The sequence below is a fragment of the Quercus robur genome, chromosome 10, assembly GCF_932294415.1.
Source record: "Quercus robur chromosome 10, dhQueRobu3.1, whole genome shotgun sequence".
In the NCBI taxonomy this organism is placed as follows: domain Eukaryota; kingdom Viridiplantae; phylum Streptophyta; class Magnoliopsida; order Fagales; family Fagaceae; genus Quercus; species Quercus robur.
The window spans coordinates 49,419,083-49,442,477 of record NC_065543.1 but is presented as its reverse complement, the minus strand read 5'-3'; the positions used below and the strand labels follow the sequence as shown (position 1 = coordinate 49,442,477).

At 33.3% G+C, this 23,395-nt stretch overlaps 2 protein-coding genes across 3 annotated transcripts in view; both read right to left on the bottom strand.

Annotated features, from left to right (window-relative positions):
- Positions 1-23,395, bottom strand: part of LOC126704421 (cytochrome P450 71A9-like) — a 63,723-nt gene extending 40,328 nt beyond the window's left edge. The window contains exons 1-2 of one of the 2 annotated variants that reach the window (XR_007648180.1): positions 22,387-23,395; positions 18,169-18,896 (exon numbers count right to left, since the gene is read on the bottom strand). Coding sequence is in view for 1 of the 2 variants with exons in the window: in XM_050403433.1 (XP_050259390.1) it covers positions 18,288-18,896; positions 22,387-23,322 (1,545 nt within the window). In the remaining variant the exon portion in view is untranslated. Of the gene's footprint in view, positions 1-17,955; positions 18,897-22,386 lie in introns of those variants that run through there. The other variant, XM_050403433.1, reaches the window with a different exon arrangement.
- LOC126704419 (cysteine-rich receptor-like protein kinase 44) lies at positions 2,779-7,377 on the bottom strand. The gene is made up of 7 exons (XM_050403431.1): positions 6,534-7,377; positions 5,239-5,367; positions 4,910-5,115; positions 4,455-4,665; positions 4,081-4,318; positions 3,503-3,653; positions 2,779-3,420 (listed from the first exon to the last, which is right to left on the bottom strand). The coding sequence occupies exons 1-7, from the start codon at positions 6,925-6,927 to the stop codon at positions 3,112-3,114; spliced, it is 1,638 nt and encodes a 545-aa protein (XP_050259388.1). The 5' UTR covers positions 6,928-7,377; the 3' UTR covers positions 2,779-3,111.

Below are 23,395 nucleotides of genomic sequence, written 5' to 3'. Positions count from 1 at the left end.
GTAGAGACAAGTTTTAGAAATCTACATCAGGTGCCAAAGATCAATGTTAATGTCACTAATTGGATAATATATGGGCGTATAAGAAAGAGAACCTTATGTGCGTATAAGAAGATTTAAAAAAAAAAAAAAAAAAAGAAATGTGCGTATAAGAAGATAGAGCTAAATTATCAACATTACGGGATTAATTAGTGATGTATATAGGTGTGTATATATATGCACAGTACAGTAAGATGACAACTGAAGTAATATTATTTAAATATTTTAAATCATAGTTTTTTTATTAGATAAATTAAGGATTGCCCATTAGTTTTTTTTTTTTTTTTTTTTTTTTTTTTTTTTTTTTTTATATAAGATAGAATTTCAATTCTAGCCTAATTTAAGTATATATGTGTGTGAATCTCTCTTTTGGAGACTTGAACCTTGGCTCTTACCTCCTACATCCCACAAGTATTTATACTGTGGAGTGACCACCGCACCAAGGGTGCGTGGTGGTTATTGCCCATTAGTCTTAGATAATGATAATAGTGTAAAGCAATAAATAAGGAGAGAGAGAAAAAGAAAGAGAATGCTAGTATTAATTAGGTAGTAAGGTAGAAAACAATAGCATTTAATGATTTTTTTTAACTGTTAGATCTCTTAGAAATTTACAGTGTAAAAAAAGGTGTAAGTCTATAAGAGTTACACTAGGTGTAACTTGAACCCATCTCTTTTATCAAATGGTTCTCTAATAGGCTATCCTACACACACATATACTCTAGTCCTACATCATCACATCATATGCACATATCTAGGCATACAAGCTAGCATACATCTAAGCATGACATATCATCATCCCATAGATCCTAGCATTCATCTAAGCACGGTATACATCCATATCATCCCATCCAAACATGCATCTTACATCAATGGGCATCTCACCATAGAGCAGCACAACAAGCAAACATCATCTCAACACAACGAACATCACATGGAATCAAGCATTTCATATTCACCATATTATTGCATATTAATCACATTCATCTCATATCACATATGCATGTTTATATTGTAATGCATGTACTTACCTTACCTCACTACATCATCATCACAACACCTATGCATCAATGCATGATCATGTTCAAATGCATGTTCATGTGTTCATCCAAGCGAATTAAACCTAATCTTTAATCTAAGCTAAAAAAGCATGTGAACATGTTATCCTACTACCTACTTTCTTAAAGATATGAAAATTAATTTAAACATGCATTAAACTAAGCCAAACAAATTCTGAGTTTCTAGGTTGAACCTTCACGCACATGCATAAGCATGCACACATAGGGTCGTGGAGCTGCGCATGCATGCATGTGCACGTGCACACAACCCTACCCAAAAACGCAATCAGGCAACACTTAATTAAACTATATCCTATCCAACCTAACATGCTACTAAACTATGATGAAATAAATCTAAACTACACAGAAGATTATTAAAGCTATAAAACTCAAGTAAAACTAAATTTAAAAAGAAAAAGAGAGAACGACAAGAAAAATACCTCACACAATCTATAAAATAGAGACCTAAAAGGATTAGTAAGTTTTAACTAGAGGACTTATACCAGAAATGGTCCCAGCCAAGAAAACTTTAACTTGAGGAAGCTTTTAATATAAAAAATCCCTTTTTAAATCACTATTTTCTAGTGGATTCAGTGGAAAAGTGCCTTGTGGGCCTTTTATAATGTTAAAAGAGGGGTGAAGGGCTCTTTCTAGGCAATGTGAGATTAGATCTTCCCGTGTTTCTGTCAAAAAAATAAAAAGTAACTTACATAACTTCTACAAACCCTACATGTGCATGCATGCTCAAGGGTGCATGCCCATGGTCGTTGCTTGCACGTATAGGTAATGTACCCACAAGTGTAGAGCTAGGGTTTCTATATGGTTTTTTTTTTTGCCAAAACAGCGTTCAAATTAAAGAATTTCCTTAGCTAGATCCTAGACCAGTCATGGACCCTTCTATTAATATTGTCATTAGGAAATGGGGTTTGATTCGTAAGAGGTACAAAATGAGGTGTCTAAACCACTGATATAACTCCCCATCAAGGCTAGCTCTAGTCAATCTCACACCTGAGGTGCTAATTTTTCAAATTGAGTTTGGTACTCGCAGACTGTAGCAATTTGTTAGAGCTCTGCTAATGCCTCATCAAAATTTTCATAATCTATATGACCAAAACGTACATATAAAGCTTATGTAAATTCCTCCCATGTGACGTTTGGCTAAGTTCTCTCAAACCACTGTTACCTTTGCAAATCATCTGCAAGTGGAATAATGCCAATACAACTCTTTCAGTCAGCAATGCATTGATACCAAAAGAATTTTGTAGCCTAGTTATCCACTCCGTTGGATCTTAAGCAGTAAAATGCTGAAATTAAGCCAAGAAAAATGGGTTTGTACACTACCTCTTCCACCCGGACCTCAAGGTTGGTTCAATGTTCATTAAAGTAACCTCCGAATTATCTACACACTGCTTCCCCATTTGAGCAATGGAGTAGATCAATGCATCTATGCTGTTACGTATTCCCACGAATTCATCTTGATGGGAGTCCAATTGTCATTTTATGCCATGGTTGCTTATCTCCATGCTAGCCATCCCATCCTTAGAAGATGTTGGAATGGGTGGATGTCATGGCGGCTCTAATGCCAAATGTTATAGCTGGGTATAATTTCTAATGATAAGGGCAATTGTTTGGTCATATTCGAGATGATTAGTCTCCTAAATAAAGAATAGAGAAGAAAATTGGGATAATAATTCTCTGCTACTTTATTAATTGCATTCTACGTTAAATATAAGTCCTGGGGAATTCAAATACAAACAGATAACAATAGATAATCCTAAGGAGATTCAAATACTAACAAATAATCCTAGAGGGACTCAACTACTTAGAAACTCAAATACAAATACCAATTCAAATACAGTCTTTATCTAAACAACAAGAATTCATATACAAATACAGCAACAACTCCACAATAATCCAAATATGAATTTCAAATGCAATAGTTTTCCACAAATGCCAAGCCTTTCATGTAACCTTCTCCTTCCATCAGACAACAGTGCAATCCTTTCTTCAGTCGTAACAACTAGCCAGAAGCACTTGTTGAAGATTGATCAGTTGACACATATTCTGTTCCAGTGCTACGTATGGAAGATTGATCAGATATGATTAACCTATCTCCAGAACATGGAGGTGCTAATGACTGAGGAAGATTTATCGAATTGCTTCCAAGCATGAGAATGACCCTTGACATGATAGGTCTATCATTTGGATCTTCTTGAACACATAACAATGCAATATGGATCAATCTTAGAGCCTCAGTTATAGGACAAGTATCAACTATGGCCTGATCTATTAACTCTGAGCCTTTGCCTTCATTCCATAGTTGCCGTACCTGTTGATAATATTTTTTGGTTCACACTAATAAGCGAAAAATTAATTTAAGTTCAAGATACAGATAAGTGAGAGAGACATACATATGATAGAAAGCTTTGTGCACACTCCGGACGATAGAAGTCACTGTTCTTTTTTCCACTTACAATTTCTAGCATTAGAATTCCGAAGCTATAAACATCGGACTTTATTGAAAATTGTCCCTCCCTTGCATACTCTGGTGCCATATATCCACTATTGGAAAAGATACAAATTATAATTCAATATGGTTTCAATTACAGTAAAAGAGAATGAAGGCAAAGTTGTCCTAAATGTAATGTAGTATCTTTAAGAGCATAAGTTACATTGATATTACCATGACTTTTGGAAAGTGGGATTTCTTACTTGGCAATTCCGTGTTCTTATAGTTCTTTGTTTAAATAATCATTGAAATTGAAAAGTTTTCCACTTGATTTTACTGCTCTATTTTATTGTTTGCAAAAATTAAATATTACTTGAAAAACAACGAGGTGCAAATAAAATGAACTACAACTCTCCCCATTTTAATGCAAGGGGACCCACCCATTTTAATTTGAACATGTCTAAACAATTTTTCTTTAGAAAGCAGCATCACTAGTGACGTCTGGAACTAAAATGCCGATGCAGTGAAGGGATAGCTTACTATGTGCCCTTGACTATCATAGTGTTGGCCTCTATTTGATTGCTTCTAAAATTTCTAGCAGTGCCAAAATCTGATATCTTTGGGTTCATATCATCATCTAACAACACATTACTCACTTTCATATCCCTATGGATGATTTTGAGCCGAGAGTCCTCATGTAGATATTGAAGGCCCTTAGCGATCCCATTGACAATATTTGTGCGCTTAGCCCAGTCTAGTTCCTTACATTTTTTTTTATCTGCATTGGAATATCAAAGATGTTGATTCTCACATTAGGGAAGTTTTTGCCATAATTTGGCATACAATTAATGGTACTAAATGTTAGTGTGTGAATGTGAGTCTTGGTGTGTGAGAGAGAGATTGAGAGAGCATACCAAACAAGAAGGCATCCAAACTGGTGTTGGACATGTATTCATAGACTAAAATCTTTTCACCTTTTTCCAAGCAGCATCCCAATAGCCTCACTAGATTTTTGTGCTGAAGTTTTGCAATTAAAATCACTTCGTTCTCGAACTCTTCAAGACCTTGTTTAGACTGCTTTGAAAGCCTTTTAACTGCTATTTCCTTTCCATTAATCAACATGCCCTGGAAGCATTTTAAACTTGCTTAATCAATGAAAACTTATCACAGAGTCTAGGTAGACATACTAAGGTTACAACATTAAGGTTCACTGATAGTTCAATTCTCCTAAAGTCAAATGATTAATCCAAATTTTCTTTTAGAGGAAACTGTTCCTAATTGCTATTATATATTAATTTCAATTGCAAACAATCAAATAAGTTCCAACAAAAGCGTATGCATTAAAAAATAGATAAATATATATTTTTACCTTGTAAACCGGGCCAAAACCACCTTCTCCAAGCTTATTCACATCAGAGAAATTCTTTGTGGCAGTCTCCATGGTAGTTAAATTGAAGTAATGCATTTCTCCACTGTCGTCATCTTCCCTTGCATCCATACTACCATCCATTAAGCGCCTTGAAACTGACCTTGACAAATTATTTTGTAATGGAATTTCTTGACTAGTTTCCCTATCTAAGTAACAAATTAGATTTTAATATATATATATATATATATATTGAATGTCGAGAAACATGAATTTTAATAGAACTTACAGAAAAATCACAAGTTTTAATAGATTGGGTAAAATAAATCTACCTTGTTCTCGTTTCCTCGTGCCAGAGGATGTATAACACCAGAAACCCAAGAGAGCTGCAACTACTGCAATTGATGCAAGTGATGATATAGAAATGATTACTGTCTTTGTTTTCTTCTTTCCTCCATCTCCTGTTGCTCATCATATAATATAACCTAAGTATACTTAAAGTAACTTAAGACCACAAATCATTGACATATCAATAAATGCAAGGATATTTTTGCTTCAAAAAAAAAAAAAAAAATTGCAAGGACATAGGCTGCCCAAACTGTCACAGATAAGCCAAATCAAATCTATTAGTAACCCTTATGATCGTTGTTATTATTTAGCTGAGACAATGGGTAAAGGATATAATGAAGGTTCTCTGTAGCAAATGGGGAATGTTACATAATATTATAATAATGATGGATCCACCATTCATATGACAAAATAGAGTATTACAGCTTTCCTAACTTTCCCATGATTTTGGGATTCATTTTACCAGTCAATACTCAAATTAAGGGTCTGTTTGGATAGAACTTATTTTGCTGAAACTGAAAACTGAAAACTGAAAACACTGTAGCAAAATAATTTTTAAATGTGTAAATAGTACTGTGGGACCCATATTTAATGAAAAAATTGATAAAAAATGAAATTTGTGGGTCCGTGAACAGTGCACTGATGCACTGTTCACGCAAAACTGGTCAAAAGTTGCGACTACTGTTCATGTACAGTACATGAACAGTAACCGCGTTGGGGTAAAACGCGTGCTCCAAAAAAAAAAAAAAAAAAAGAAGGCAAGTGTTAGTTTGGATACGCGTTTTGTTTGCTGCGTTTTAGTTGCTGCGTTTTGCCTTCTTTTTTTTTTTTTTTTTTTTTTGGGAGCACGCGTTTTACCCCAACGCGGTTACTATTTATGTACTGTACATGAATAGTAACCGCAACTTTTGACCAGTTTTGCGTGAACAGTGCATCCGTGCACTGTTTACGGACCCACAAATTTCATTTTTTATCAATTTTTTCATTAAATATGGGTCCCATAATACTATTTACACATTTAAAAATTATTTTGTTACAGTGTTTTCAGTTTTCAGTTTCAGCAAAATAAGTTCTATTCAAACAGACCCCAAGTATCCCAAACCTAAAACGCCCAAAAAAAGAAAAAAGAAAAAAAATCCGATAATTTGAGTCCTCAATCCAAATTCGAATCATGTGCATCAAACGGGGAGGATTGATCTAGAAATTGACCAGGGTAAATCAACAATTTAGTAAGCCCAAACTAGGAAAGGGGTGAAGATACCAAATCAACATGTCTTACCATTATCAGGCTTCAGCTGTGGTGCTGCAGGCAGGGATTGGGACGGCGGCAGTGGTGATGGTGATGGTGCTGGTGGTGACGCAGTTAAAGAGTAGTTCTCATACCTCAGGGAGCAACTTGGGCCTGAGATGCGCCACCCGATTTTGGATTCGCAACAATCTTCAGCTTCAACCATCAAGTCGTTTAAGCACTCTCTGCATGAGCTAACATTAAGATCTCTCGTACACGGCACAAACCCATAGCTTGGCAAGGATCTACCACCAATATTCACTATCTGTTCATCAGTCTCGAAAAACCTGTCTTTTTCATTGACACGCCCTATTAGTTGGTCGAACAAAGCGCGTGCATAATTGTTAGCTTTGCCAGGTGAGGTAGTATTCTCCATATTATACATGATAAACAATGGCCCAGTATCTGGCTCACCGAAGAAATTAACTTCGGCATACCGTAACGTGCACTCATCGTACCATATGATGGCTTCTGTACTAGATGGACACAGATTTATGATTTTCAGTGTCGCAGAGCTGACACAGCTTTTGCAGGATTCATTAAAACATCACCTCGGCATAGGTAGAGGCCGTAGGTGCCAATATTAGAGCTATCGTTGTAGAAGCTGTAGTTTTGGGAAGCTTTAGATAGGAAAGATTCAAACAGACTTGCGAGGTTGGAATTGAAACTGGCGTTGGCGGTCCCATTTGTTCCATAACAATCTTTGTGTCTGAGGGTGGGCTCTGCCTGTGAATTAATGGAGCTGGTAAGCGCAAAGACTGCAAATAGTAGTAGCAGAAAGGCTCTGGAATTGTGGAGGAAAAACATTTTACCACCTAGGCTTCAACAGACAATTGTCCATGAACACATGCTTATATTATGACCTGTGACTATTGACTAATGTTTAATAAGAGTTGATTTTTAGCCAATGGCCTTGTAGCCAAGTGCCACCCTGTTCCTTTGTAATCTCTTGCTCGGAATTCTATCCCCGCAAGAGAAATAATCAACAGTCTACGGGATAAAAATAATCAACTTTTTTTTTATGTCTTTCTTTTTTATGTCTACGAGAAAAAGGGTCACCTACAGTCTACACAAGCAAGATAAAAATAATCAACTTTTTTTTTTTTTTTTTTTTTTTTTTTTTTTGTCTTTCTTTTTTAGATTCGACTTTCTTTATAGTCTCAAAAGTCATTATGGGCTCCATTTTTTAATTACGGGATTTGGAAAGTTGAACAGATAATCGTTGAATTCAATGACCATTAGATTATAATATATATATATATATATATATATATTAGATATTACTTTAGCACATGTCGATTCCCTAACACAAGGATGGGAAAATACAATAATATGTAAATGTTAGAGTCCGTTTGGTACATGTGTTTAAATACTTATTTTTAGTTTTTAAACAATATTACACGTATTTCTACACACTTTTTTTATCAACATGTATTTTAAAAAAAAATAAACAACATTATTAGAACAACATTACTAAATGGGCCCTTAATTTTTAAGCAATTATAGATTTTTTTTTATACATAAATTTCAAAATAAATAAGGTATTATTAAAGGGTTTAATTTCATTACACAATAGAAATTTACATTTGAACCAAATTAGATAACAAGTTAGTTGAAGTTCTCCTCTCGGGAGTCCGCCTTTAATTAATTCTTTTCCCATTGTTATTTATCCAAATGTATGGTTATGCAATTTTTATATAAATCATCAAACACATATGCACTTTATTCAAACCTAAAATGTATGATGAGCAAATGGTTGAACCATTTTAGTTATAAAATTTCTTGCCTTCATCAACATCCTCCGCACACGCGCGCACACACACACACATATATATATACACCCCTAGACAAAATTTTGAGAGTAATTATGTAGGTAAACTAAATTGAGAACCCTAGAAATTTTCTTGAACACCCATATATGCTTATATAGCCTTCCTTTGATATATTGTTGAATATATATTTGTTTTAAATAAAATAATACTTTAAAAAAAATTTTGGTTGTATTTGAATTTTTTTTAAAAAGAATCGTTGATATGTTTTAATTTATCAAATAGATTCATAGGAAAGGGGAAAGGGAAAAAGATGCACAACTCATTTACAACTTCAAAGCCAATCTAAAATGTGTACATTGTCCCATAAAAAAAAGTGTAGGTGGTAATGAGCTATATATAGTTTCCATTACAGTAGATTGTCATTAACCAATATTTGAATGCTATATATTATAACAAAAGTACCACTGTTTTTAGTAGTCAATAATCAATCCAATTTTAATAATGCAAAAAATGGTGAACAATTTTTTTGAGAAAACAGTGAACAGTTTTAATTAATGCAGAAAACAGATTTTGTGAATGTAGTCAGTAGATTTGAATATATAGTAAACATGATGTGCAGATAGAAAATTTTGTTAATGTAGAAATAGATTTTATCAATGCAGAAAAACAGATTTGATTATTGTAAAATTTAAACATGAAAAAGCATTCAGATTTGGCTTGGTATGAGTGGCCTAAAAATTAATATTTTGAAATTAAAATTTCTATATTTATAATGCTTCTATTTAAATAAATAAAAACATATGTTTGTGCGTTCAAATGAAAAAAAAAATACTTATTTTTATGTTTATGTTTATTGATTATCAAAAAAAAAGAAAAAAGTATAAGGAACTGGGGCTTACCAAACTCGAGTTCCATATCACAAGGAACTCGAGCTTGGTAAGCTCGAGTACCATAGAAGAAAAAAAAGAGCATTACACTCGAGTATTTATAAAGAACTTGAGCTTGGCAAGCTCGAGTATTGAGTTGCATGGAACTCGAGTTTACCAAGCTCAAGTTCCACATGGCATTTTTCCAATAAAAAAATCCACGTTAGCTTAAGTTTTTAATGAAACTCGAGTGTTTAAAACTCGATTTACACAGCAAACTACAATTTCAGGAACTCGAGTTTCAAAAAAGTGGTACTTTGCTATTTATTTTGTAAACAGTGGTATGTTGCTAATAATTTTTGCGAAAAGTTGTAAATGGCCAATTTGGTCAGGTGTTTAAGCCTAAATTTTGTTTATGGGAGAGACTGAATAGTGGCACTGAGTGACAAAACTTTAATTTTATTTTATTTTTTTAAGAGAAAACAAAACTATATTTTGTTATTCAAAAAGTATTTGCATTCTCTGGCTTTTTTAATGAGCTACTCGGATATTGGAAAATGGTCTTTTGTCTATAGGGGTGTCAATCCGGGTTAGCGTGTCGGGTTCGTGTTGTGTTGAAGTAGGGGTATTCGACTAAATGGCTCAACCCTAACCCGACCCATTTAATAATCGTGTTAGGATCTTTCAACCCTAACCCGACCTATTAATAAGGCGGGTTGACCTGACCCAACCCATTTGACATGCTTAATAAACGAGTCGTGTTGGGTTGACACGAATGTAACACAATTCATTTCAACCTGCATAATATTAAATATAACATCCATCTAGATATAATTTTTTTTACATCCCAAAAAGCAGTGCATACACTTCAAGTCTTCAACCCACATTCAAAATAATATAGTTCAACAAAAATAAACATTCATCTAGAAATAAGTTATTTACACTCTAAAAGAAATGCGTACACTTCAACCCAAATGCAAAATAACAAAGTTTAACAAAAATAAAAATAATATAGTTCAATAAAAATATAATATTCTTGGAACTCGCCAAATGCTAAGTATTAATATTGAAAGAATTTGAGCAAATAGTAGACTAATTCTGACTATGACCATGATTATCATCCATAGATTCTTTGTTGATGTTCAAATTCATAATATCTTCCACAAGCTCATCCAATTTCATTTGTGTAAGTTCTATGCCAAAAAAAAAAAAAAAAAAAAGGTATTAGTAGTTCTAGAGTCTATAAAGTTTCAATTTCCAATTATATCCCTTGTAAATTTTTGTAATTACTTACTTTTCTTTTTAAATTTAAAATATATGTTGGATATAAAAGATATTTGACAAATCTAAAATAAAATAAATATTAATTTGTTATACGAGTTAAAGAGGTTGTGTTAAGTGGATTATTTCGGATTGACAAAAATAAATTGACGTGTCAAACGTGTCTATTGCGGGTTACGCGGGTTGACCCGTTTATGACCTGTTTCTTATCGTGTCGCTATCGGGTCGACCCGTTTATGACCCAAACCCATTAAAGCCCAACCCTAACCCGAAAAAACCCGTGTCAGGTTTGTGTCGTGTTCGCGGGTTGGGTTGAACATTGACACCCCTATATATACACAAACAAAAAATTAACAAACAAAACATAATAACCAAAAAAGAGAGAGGAGTGGGTGTGTGAGACTTAAAAGAAATAAACCTAAAGTCAAGAGATTGTGAGAATCTGAGAAATTAGAGAGATCGGCGGTGAGAGTTAGATGGAGAGGCAGTGAGATCATTGCTTAGCAGTGGCAGTGTGGCAAGGTGTGGCGACTAGAGCTTGATGAGTGGGAGCGTGTAGTGTGACACAATAAGTTGAGAGAGGCTGAAGCCGTTGAAAGGCATGAATATGAGAGAGACTATAAGGTGCAGTGCATTGCGGTTTCACTAATTTGTGGGCAGTTATGGTGCAGTTTGAGCAATTTTTGTAGTTTTTGCGATTTGGTGAGCACCGTTAATCAAAGGTATAAAGTTAGCTCTTTCATTGTGCAAGCACAAGCCTTCCATTAGAATCTCGTCCCCTCTCTCATGTTTTGTATTATCAATTACAAAAATTAGTTGCTAACCCATGCAATGCATGGGAATAGCTACTTGATGAATTTCAAGGAAAAAAAAAAAAAAAAAGCAATGTTATTTTATTTAGTAGTTTTTTTGTCGAAATGAATAAGAGATATAATGTTACGTTTCTAATTTAGTTTGTGTTATATATATAGGTATACAAGATAAGTTGTAATATATATACCAAAATGTGTCTATTGAAAGGTCATAACCATTCAACTTAATATACCAAAAGGTGCCTATTGAATGAAAATGTGTATATTGAATGAACAAGTGCCCATTAACCGAAAAGGTGCCTATTTAATGAAAATGTGCCTCTAGACTGAAAATGTGCAAATTGAATGAAAAAGTGTCTATTGCCTAACATGGTACTTATTGAATGAAAATGTGCTTATTGACTGAAAAGGTACCTATTAAATGAAAATGTGCCTATTGATAAAAAATGTGCATATTGAATGAAAATGTGTCTATTGAAGAGTCATAATTCTTTGGATATAAATAGTAGTTCATATTCATTTGTTAACTTCTTCCCTTTCATCTTTTTTAGAAACACAAGAAACATGTGGGTATTCTCCAAAATTGTTATTTGTAAGTAAAGTTTTCTTTTGTTAACTAGTGAAAAGGTCCATGAATCAAGCCACACAAATGGTAGCAACAATAATTTTGAACAATTTGTTCATTTGGTAATTTGTTCTCAATTTTTTCTCTTTCATCTTTCTTAGAAACACAAGCAACGTGTGAGCAAAGGCGTAGCCAAAAATAAGTACTTGGGGGACCAGGTTTTAGTAGAGATATACTAAAAATAATTCATAAGTCTATTGAATACAAAATTATCAACTTTGATATATCATCATATTCTTGAACATTTATGAACATAAAAAATACTGTCTAGTTCAATGTAAACATACAAAAATATCCAAAAAAGACATTCACATAAATCATGCCTAGCAATGATTTTTTATGGAATAAAATTCATCCATTATCATCTCTACAATGAAATTCCTTGTGATTTCCTTCTCTATATAAACTATCATATTATCTGCCAAAAGCTCATCCTTAATTCTACTGCGAAGTCTTCTTTTTAACAACTTCATAGTTGAAAAAGTTGGTTCTGTAGTTGTTGTAAAAATTGGAAGGGTCAATACAAGACGAATAAGTCTATCAATCAAAAATAGATTTTAGACTTTCTTGAAATTTTTAATCCCCTACATAGCTCAGAAATTGTACTCATATTCTGAAAACCTGGATGTTTTGTCACATCAAGCTCATAATGTTGCGATTGAGACTCCAAAAGTTCTTGTTTTTGTTCAGTGAAATATTAAGGATAATATTTCTTAACCAAATTGCATATATCAACAATTTTAAATAATCTAAAAGCATCCTTAGGATTTAAAGCTAAATTAAGAATTACAAGTTTCGTTGTTAGCTCACAAAATCTACTTTTCAATTCTAGCAATTGAAACTCTATCGCAACTATAAATATACCAATTCTAAAATGATGTTCTATTGTTAAATTTTCATCTTGACGACAATATCTACCTCGAGCTTTAGTGTAATGAGCATTCATATTAGGAATATCAATTTCATGTTGCTCACAAAATGATATAACACTAGCAAGTAAAGGCTCCCATTCATCATCTCTCAACTTTTGAATAAGTGATTTTGTAGTTGAAACTAAATACATGGCATTTAAAAGGTCTTGAGAATGTTTTTGCAAAGCTTGACAAAGAAAATTAGTAGTTCCCATTATCTCTTTCATCGAGTGCAAGATTAAAATCAATTCAAATGATGTTAATACCTCATAAGCTCCCTCGGCATCACCGCATTGTTTATAGTTAGCTCCTTCCTTAGAGGTAGTGTTAATACCTCATAAATGTTTTATTATCAAACTACAAATAGATTGAAAATGAGATCCCCACCTAGTATCTCCAGCTCATTGCAAAGTACCAATTTGGTTGCTCCTCTTCAAATTCTCTAGTGATTACTCGAATTTTATTCTTATAAATCATCAGGGTATATTCTATAATAGACAAGTAATTGCGATTAAAAGGCTTTCAATAGAGTTTGGACAAGGATATCTAGAATTTAAGAGTGAGGTTCTATTGGTTGCTAAACTTCGACACTGTAATTTAGTCAAACTCTTAGGGTTTTGCATGGAAAGGAAAGACCGGCTTTTGATATATAAGTTTCTACCAAATACAAGTCTTGATCACTTCCTTGTTGGTATGTCTGCACTTCTCTCTATCAAGTTGTGTTCATAAATTTTCTTTTGGGTTACATGACTAGTCAAAAAATATCTCCACATTTTTAATTAATTACATCATATCATTGATTTGTTACATAGATCCTATTAAGCGTGTACATTTGGATTGGCAAAAGTGTTACAAAATCATAGGAGTTACTACTTGGGGGGCTTCTTTACCTTCATGAAGGTTCGCAGCTTCGAATTATCCATCGTGATCTTAAAGCTAGCAACATACTTTTAGATGAAGAAATGAATCCCAAGATTTTAGATTTTGACATGGTAAAATTTTTCTTACTAGATCAAACTCAAGTAAATAGAAGTAGAATTATGGAGACCTAAAGTATCTTGAGAGTAGAGAGCCAATTTTTATTTTGTTTCTTGGAAATAAATTCAAAGTAAAATTACTAATGCCCACCATGTAATGGATATATGGCTCCAGAATATGCAATGCATGGACAATTTTCAGTGAAGTCTAATGTCTTTAGTTTTGGTGTGTTAGTATTGGAAATAGTGAGTGGGCAAAGGAACACTACTTTTGAAAATGGAGAGAATGTGGAGGATCTTCTAAGCTATGTAAGTATGATCAATTTTAGTACATTTCCTTCTCTTTTTTTTTAGTATAGCACTAGTACATATGCATGAAATTGGAAAAATAAAATTAGTGATTAAGTGCATTCCCCCTCTTAAATATTGTGTAGTTGTTGCAAAGGTAAACCTTATTTTTGCCAATAATAATATTCCCAAAAATCATTTTTTTAGAAATAGTCAGTTGAAGCCTAAAAATTGACTTTCCAAAAATAGTAATAGTCCTCAAAGAAGGAGAAATCCAAATAAAAATAACAATAAGAACCAAGGAAGCAAGGAAGCGGAGATTTTTTTTTTAGTCAGGAGAGATACACAAAAATTATTGTACATAATTGATTTGATAATAGTGAATTGATTCGGAATTTATCTTGTGGTTTTTTCTTTCAAGGAGAAAGGGTTTTTCACGTAAATACTTGTGTTATTGTATGTGATTGCTATTTTGAATTAATAGTTTTGATGATAACATTATTCGGAACCTGATGGGACTGACGAACTAAACTTCCATGGATGATATCATCGTTACCAACAAGGCCATCCCCTAAGACGAGCTGATCAGATGTCCACATCATTGACGAAGGTAGCAAAGCCATTCAACATAGGCAATAATACCTCGAGCGGTTACAAAGACAGCTGTATGAACCGTTGGAAGCCCATTGAAGTCCACATTATTAAGCACAAGGCGTTACCAAGAGAGGCATTAAGGCCACAATAACTGCCACAACGGCTAAAGGCTGTAGAAGCATATATAAGGCCCTCACAAGCACCAACACAAGGTAGATAGACAAACTCAAAAATACTTGTTGTGGTCCCATTACATTACTTTATTTTTTAGAGCTTCCTTGTACTGACTTTGGCATCGGAGGTGTTGTGGCAGGCACCACATTGGTGACCACTCTGAGGGAGCCACCATACCATTTCTACTGTTACAGAGATGAGGGCTTGGCTCCATCTGGACGCATCCACTTTGACTGACAAATTTGCACTTCATCAGAACCCAACGCACAAACCTTGAGAAATTTCCTAAAGGTTCTTCCACGAGCCATATGACAAATCTAGGACCAAGAACAACCAGAACGCCATGAGTAAGAGTGTCATAATTATCAAGGGCTCCCTTGACAAAATGGCAAAGTTAATGACCCGGGCCCATAAACATCCAGAACGCCATGAGTGCTCGGCGTAACCAAAATCATGTAGAAGGAAGTTGCTAGGAGAACCCTTTTATTAATTAAGTTTGACGGAGAAAATGGGCTTTTGCCCTTTTTTAAAAAAATATCCAGCAAAATGTCTCATATCTGAAACTATTTAGGGAAATGCCCTTATTTTGAAACTCGATTTATGGACAATCAAGTTATAGCGAACTGAAAATTTAAAAAAATAAAAAATAAAAAAAAAATTCTGGAACTCGAGTTCCATTCAAAGAACTCAAGTTCCATGTGAAGTACTCGAGTTCCTTGAAAAAAATTCAAGTGGAATTTGAGTTCCATGAACTTGAGTACTTTACATGGAACTCAAGTTCCAAAAAAAAAAAAAATTCTAAGTTCACGTTCGCTTAAACTTGATGTTCCAAAAATCAAGTTATACATTTGAAACTCAATTTTTAGAAAATCGAGTTTTAAAACAGGAGTATTTCTTTAATTAGTTTCAAACATGGGGCAATTTGTTGGATATTTAAAATTATTAAAATTAAATAATTAAAAAAAAATTATTCTCCCTAAAACTTGTTGTATTGGATAGTGAATTCTCTTCTTTCACTTTAAATGTTGAGGTCCTAATATATCCAATTAGGGGGACATAGATTTCAAGCCTGGACGTTCCCTAAAAGCTGAGGGAGGTATACGTTCCAGCTAACATGTCGGCAGAACTCAGATTTGACTTGTCCATTAGTATTTTATAAGGATGTGGAGCCATGTGTATTGTCGATTCAAAGAGATCTTATCCTACCTCCGGTTCCTTTTCTTTTGTGTCTCTGACAATATGGGAGTGAAAGGTATTCACTTCGAGATGTTTCTTCGTAATAAAGTGACTGAAAGGTGGTTGAGAATTTTTTTTTTTTTTTTTGGGATGAATGAATAATTTTATTCAGGAAGAAAGCACCTACAAAACAACAAGACACCCAGCCTCCCTCTTGATAACCTTAACAAATTAAACAGGATGGGCTGTTACCAATGTCAAAAAAAACTAGTCATCAAAATAACTCCATTTATCTATGATGTCGGAGTAGCATTTTCTTTTGGTATCATATTTGGATGTGCTTTACTTTTGTTTAAAGCATTATAAAAAAAAAATGAAGGGAAAATTTCTGCTTTTTGTTTTATTTTATTATTATTATTATTATTATTTTTTTTTTTTTGAAGTGTAAGATCGTTAACATTAACTCAACAGGCCAATACTTGCCAAATGTACTTTAAATTTTTTTTTTTTTATTAGATGTGAATTTTAATAAATCACCACTGGATTATATTTTCTTCTTATATCCATTATACTTGCAAAATTTTCAGAATATTAAAGATCAACATGTCATCAATCAAATATTTAATTTTTAAGTTTTTGTAATCTAAAATTATACATGAAAAATAAGTTTATGAATCAAATAGTAAATTACATTTAATTAATATGAAGTTTGATATGTATGTTAACAACATAAAGACTATGTAATTCAACCGTTAGTTTTTCAAAATATATAGCCATGTTAATTTTTTTTTAAAGGGAATTATAATCTTATACTACAACCAATTTTATAGCCAAATTTTATCTATTTTAAAATTCTTATCTCAAATTTATTGTGCAGATGCAAATTCTAAGAAGTAAGAACATCTTTTTGGTGTTTCAGCTTCAACTTTATGTTATGACAATTTTGTGATTATTGGATCTTTGCTTAATACCATCTCTTTTCTTTTCTTTTTTCTTTTTTCGTTCCTTATTTCCAGAAAACGGTACTGTTTTCCTTCATTTGTCATTATCGATACTGTCCCTCTCTTCACCATCGACAGCACACACACCTAACTTGTTGGTTAATGCCAATTTGGACTCTTGATGGGTTAATTTGAAGAAAGTGAAGTTTGGGTTGATGAATGATGCGTTCAATACTGAATACAGACAACACACAGCATACTCACTCACAAATTAAACCACTCCGTACCAATCTTCAATGCAAGGTTATGGTTCCTCTCTCTCTCTCTCTCTCTTTTATTTTTATATTTTTGTAAGAAATGGGTGTGGGCTTCAAGGAATTGACATGAATGGCTTCCGTTCTACGATAATGAGAAGAAAGCTTGTGGTCGTAAAACCTTTATACAGAAAACATTTTGTACATTTGTATAATTGCATCATAGTTTCTTCTAAGAAGTTTCTATATATACTAGTAGCATACTAGCATGTCTAAGTTATGCACATATTAATTAAAATTAAAATATCAAGTAAAGAAGTGATTTGACCAAAATCATTGAAATGACAATAAAATATTTAATTAAAAAAATAAAAGAAAATACCTTAAGTTGGGAGATTATTTAGTAATACCAAAGCTTTTGTCATCAATAGATGATTAAAATAATTATTTAAATTTATTGTAAATGTTTCCAAAAAAATTGTAACAGAGTTTAAATTGAAATATTAATTTGAATTTCTTTGAACTTTAAATACATTAATAATTTTGATATACTTGTAGTGTGACGAGATTCTTTTATGAGTCAAGACTCAAGATAAAAAGCCTTAAATGTAAAAAATAAAGTGAGAAGATAATTTTTCCACATGAGTCAAGGGGGGAAAAATAATGTATTCACATAAGGAGAAAAACACACACACGTGTGTGTATATATAGAGAGAGAGAGAGAGAAGAGCACACTCCCATATGTATGTCACAATTTTTACTGTATATAATATTTAATATTGATCTCATTACAATTTAGCAAATGAAAATTGAGAAGGCCTTGTAAAACATATTTGAGGCACGACCATAGTTTTAAAAACAGACCTAACCGTTCGGTTTGACCAAGTTAACTAGGAACCAATTCAAAGACTAGTTTTTTAGTCACAAACCTAACCGTTCGGTTTGGCCAAGTTACCTAGGAACCAATTCAAAGACTGTTTTTTTAGTCACACAGTACTTGCTTATTACACAATATTATTGGTGCCTTTTTATTTTGTTCCCTAATTTTTTGACATGAAGATTGCATTTTGTTTACTACAAAGCCACAGGATTAGCTACAAGGAAAAGTGGAACTTTTTTGTGTACTGTAAGACCGATTGCTTCTTCCATATCTAAATCTTGTCTTCTTATCCCATCAGGCAGTTCCCAATCAAAACGATGCAAGAGATTTGCTAGTGCAAGCTCTATTAAAAGGACTCCAAAGTTCATTCCAGGACAGCCTCTACGACCATAACCAAATGTTAAAAACTCGAAGTGTTGCCCTCTAAAATCAACTAAGCAATCCAAGAATCGCTCAGGTTGGAACTCATTTGGATTCTTCCAATACTTAGGATCTGTTCCTATTGATTTTGCATTGACAAACACTCTTGTCTTCGCTGGAATATGGTACCCTTCAATCATGCAGCTATCTATTGTTTCTCTTGGAATTAATGGGACTGATGGATAGAGTCTCAATCCCTCCTTTACAATGGATTTTAGGTACACAAGTTTGGGAAGGTGGTTTTCTTCCACCTTTGCTTTTCCCTTTATAGCTCCTCTCACCTCAGCTTGTGCTCTTTGCATTATAGATGGATTCCTTATCAGCTCAGCCATTATCCAAACTAGGGTGGCTGAAGATGTCTCAGTGCCTGCAAGGAACATGTCCTGTATTGTCCAAAAATTACAAACCAACACAGTTAAAAGACACAACAATTTCACAATTTTTTCACAATTTATTGAGGCGATAGATGAGTGCAATATTACTTTTCAATGGGACCACCACTAAAATCGCTTTATCGTACATTATCAATCACTAGCATGTAGTCCGTGCTTACGCACGGAAATATTAACAATTGTGATGATAAGATGTTTATCTTAGTAGATTCAATTTCCACATTGAGCATTATGAATGGAAGTAACTTAACACCAACATTAAAAAATCAAATTGGACACATAGCACAAAATTAAACTACAATTAGAAATTAATTTGATTCAATTTGAATTCTAAAATTGAACTTCAACTTAATATAATATATATGATTATATTTTTGTCACTTTTAACAAATTAACAAAATCTTAATCCAGACACAGTAAAAACTATTAAAAAATAAGAACTAATCATTGAGCTTGGAATCTTCTTGGAGGCGCCAATGAAGCGCTAATGTATGAGAGTGTGAAGCAAGGAAGAGTGGGATTGAACATTGTGTTTGAACCCGGCCTTGCTCTAAAAAATCCGTAAGGAGGAGGAGAGGGCAGTGTGTGGATCTAGTTGGTAGAGGTTGAGAGAGGAGGAGACATGGGATGAAGATATGGAATTAGGAGGAGATGATGTTTTACTTTTATAGTCTTTCTCGTTGGACTCCTTGGTTCTGGTTGTGGGATTAGAAGAGCTCCAGACTCTATTGAGATCACCCATAAAAGTGTGCAGGTGAGATGTTCTTGCTTAGGCCAATGAATATTATTATTGTGGTTTTCTTGGCTTCCGTGTTAAATGTTAATGCATCATTTATTTGGGCACAAAAATTAGAAAATTTAGATAAGATACATGACACAAAATTGGAGTCCAATTTATAATCTTCATGAAAGTGTGCAGGTAAGATGTTTTTGCTTAGGCCAATGAGCATTATTATTGTGGTTTTATTGGCTTCCATGTTAAATGTTAATGCATTATTTATTTGGGCACAAAAATTAGAAAATTTAGATAAGATACATGACACAAAATTGAAGTCAAATTTATAATCTAATTAAATTTTTTTTTGAATTTTGGTTAGGACAAGTGGCGCAAAATTGAGAATTCAATTGAAATCTAATTGGATTTTCTCTCTGCTTCACCTATTATTATATATATATATAGACAAGCTACCAAGCTACCATTTTAACATGTGAAAATGGTTATAAAAGTTGTTTTGTCTTTGGATTTATTGATTATTAAATTTCTGACTTTATGACTTAGACGGGTAGAATTTTATAAAGTAAAATGTCTTGTATTGTCCAAAAATACTAAATTTGCAATATACTTTATGGCTACTTAGAGTATCCACAGCCGGAATTCTCATCTCATTATATTTTACCATCCCAAAAAGTCACTTTATCAATTATACAATATAATTTTACAATACTCCTAGCATACAATACTCCTAGCATCTCAACTTTTATTTTCCTATTCTACTCATTAAAATAATATTTTTACATAATAAAATAATATATCCCTAAACCCAAATAAAAACCAAAACCCAATACCCAAATCACAACCACATGTTACTAGAACATACCCAAACTATTGCTTGAAACCCCAACCACAAACTCTGGCAACCACGGCAACCCACAAAATCAAAATCAAAATCAAACCAAACCACAGCAACCCCCAACTCCACCACCATGAACCCATAAAAAAAAAAAAATATATATATATATATATATATATAAAATAAACCAATTCCTTTAAGCACTGATCACAGCAAAAAAAAAAAAAAAAAAAAAAAAAACCCAATCCAGAACTTAGAGAAGATGATCCACCACGATCCACGGAGAAGACGAGAAGCTTGGTGTTGGCAACGATGGAGAGAGAGAGAGGGGATGAGAGAGAAGAGAAAGGCTGGGTCAGGTGGCTTGCGGTGGCCTTGACGGTGCCTTGCAGTGGGGCCTGTGACAGTGAGTCCGGCCATGGTGGTTTGGTGATGGCATTCATGTCCACCATGGTTTTGGGTCTGAAGAGGAGAGAACAAACAAGAGAGAAGAAGACAAGAGAGAGAGGGAAATGAAAGAATGAGAAAGGACGAGAGAGAAGAATCAAATAATATAATAATAATTTATAATTATACAATGTTGCTACAATACCATCTTACAAATAAGATGGTACTGTAGCAGTATTGTAAAATTGTTTACAATTGACACATTTTGCAAGTCCGACTGGAGCAACATTTGAAGGCTGAAATGCTAAAATATCTCAACATATGTCATATAGCATTTGGGCTGCGGATGCTCTAAGGATGGCAAAAGTTTATATAGGAAGATATAAAATTAAATCAATGTCACGGATTGCCCTAGAATTGCAAATTTTCTTTATGGTTTCCACCAAGGCTGGCAAAAATTTATAATGTAACATGCATATTATATAATATAACACGTAGCCATGAATAAAATATAATAATTAAATAAGATATCATCCATCAATATGGCAGAACGGTACCTCTCTAAATGTTAAAGTTTAAACGAGAATGAATGATTCCGGGGTGTTTGGTAGTGTAATTAGAATAATAATTTTCAGTATTTAAATAATATTGCACATATTTTCATATATTTTTTTACCCATACGTATTTTCATAAACTACAAACAATATTATTAAAACAACATTACTAAACACCCTCTTAAACTCTAAGGGTCCGTTTAGATACAACTTATTTTTACTAAAACTGAAAACTGAAAACACTGTAACAAAATAATTTTTAAATGTGTAAATAGTACCGTAGAACCCATTTTTAATATTTTTTTTGAATAAAGTGACCATGGTTTTGTGAACAGTGATAAACTGTATATAAACAGTAAAATTTGTCTCTAAAAGCTGAAAAAAAAAAAAAAAAAAAAAAAAAAAAAAAAAAAAAAAAAAGAGGCGCAAATGCCAGACATAACATAATTCCTATCCAAACACTCACTAAGAGCATTAGCATTGAAGAATGCTAATGCCATATCTAAGGTCTTTTTGGCATTTCATAGCTAAAAAACATTTGCATAAAAAAATGTTATACCTCACTATTGCAAAATTTTTTGCAATAGTGCTACAGTACAATTCTAAACTTAGAATTTACTGTAGCACTATACTAAAAAAAAATATATATATATATATATATTTTATTCCACCCCTTAGTTGAAAAAAAGTGATGATGTGAAAGAAATAATAAAGAAAGATTAAAAAAAATATATTTTAATGAAAAAGTAAAATAATAGAATTTTTGGATGTAAGATGTATTATAAAATGGTATGGTATAATTGATAAAGTAACTTTTTAGGATGGTAAAATAGTATAGAATAGCATTCTTCAATGCTGATGCTCTAAATATCTTGATTGAAAACTAGTTAATTTAACTAGAAGTTCTTGCACATGCCTCATACTTTTGGAAAAGAATAGGATGCATAAACAAAGTAAAAGGAGCATACCGAGAGAACACCTTTGATATGGTCACTACCAAGGGCAATAGCTTGGTTTGAATCCTTCTGAACTCGAAGCAGTACATCAACAAGATCTTCACGTTCAGGTTCAGGCCTTCTGGGATCAAGGTGCTCCGCAATGACTTCCTCAAATGACTCATCCAATTCTCTAAAATTCTTTTCCAGCCTAGTTTCAAAACCATTAACCTTGTTGAGCCACCCCATCCATGGAAAGAAGTCTGCTATGTAAAACCCTCCCAATAATTCTTGTGTTTCACGAAGAGTCTCATGCAATCTACTCTTCTTGCTTTTATCTTCTCCGCAATCATACTTCTTACCGAAAGCCACACGACACACAATATTATTTGCTAGTGAGAGTGTCAATTCACTTAAATTAACCGAAACTGACGAAGCAGCAATGGAATCAAGCATAAGTGCAACCTCTTCATCCCTCACGGCCTGGAAACTTTGGACCCTCTTTGCACTAAAGAGCTCCAAGATTACAATTTTTCTAACCTCCCTCCAGTACCCACCATAGGGAGCAAATGACACGGTAGAGAGATTGTAACTAATCTTCTTTGTAGCATATAGTACAGGCCTGCCTGAGAAAACAAGATCATGGGTTTTGAAAATCTCTCTTGCTATATCAGCTGAGGAGATTACTAAAGTGGGGATTGAGCCTAGTTGCAAGAACATGAGGGGTCCATGTTCATCAGAAAGGTGTTGAAGTGATCGATGTGGTAAGCCACGAAGTTGGTGGAGGTTGCCAATTAGAGGCAACTTACGAGGACCAGGAGGGAGCTTCTTTGATTGAACAAGCTTCTTCCTTTGTTTGATCAGTAACAAAAATAAAATGGGTGCAAGAAAAGCAAAGAAAATGTAATAGCTTTGGAACAAGGAAGAGGAGGCACCCATGTCTACATGAATGTAATAATATAGTCCCATTGAAACTACATATATAGAACAACATAGCAAGATGTGCGCACTTCGTATATAATGTAATCACTGATCATTGTTC

Coding starts and splice junctions, on each gene's coding strand:
- LOC126704419 (XM_050403431.1), bottom strand. CDS start 6,927: ATGTATAATATGGAGAATACTACCTCACCTGGCAAAGCTAACAATTAT. Junction 5,116..5,238: donor CACGAGGAAACGAGAACAAG/GTAGATTTATTT, acceptor TTTGTTACTTAG/ATAGGGAAACTAGTCAAGAA. Junction 3,421..3,502: donor CACAAAGCTTTCTATCATAT/GTATGTCTCTCT, acceptor TATTATCAACAG/GTACGGCAACTATGGAATGA.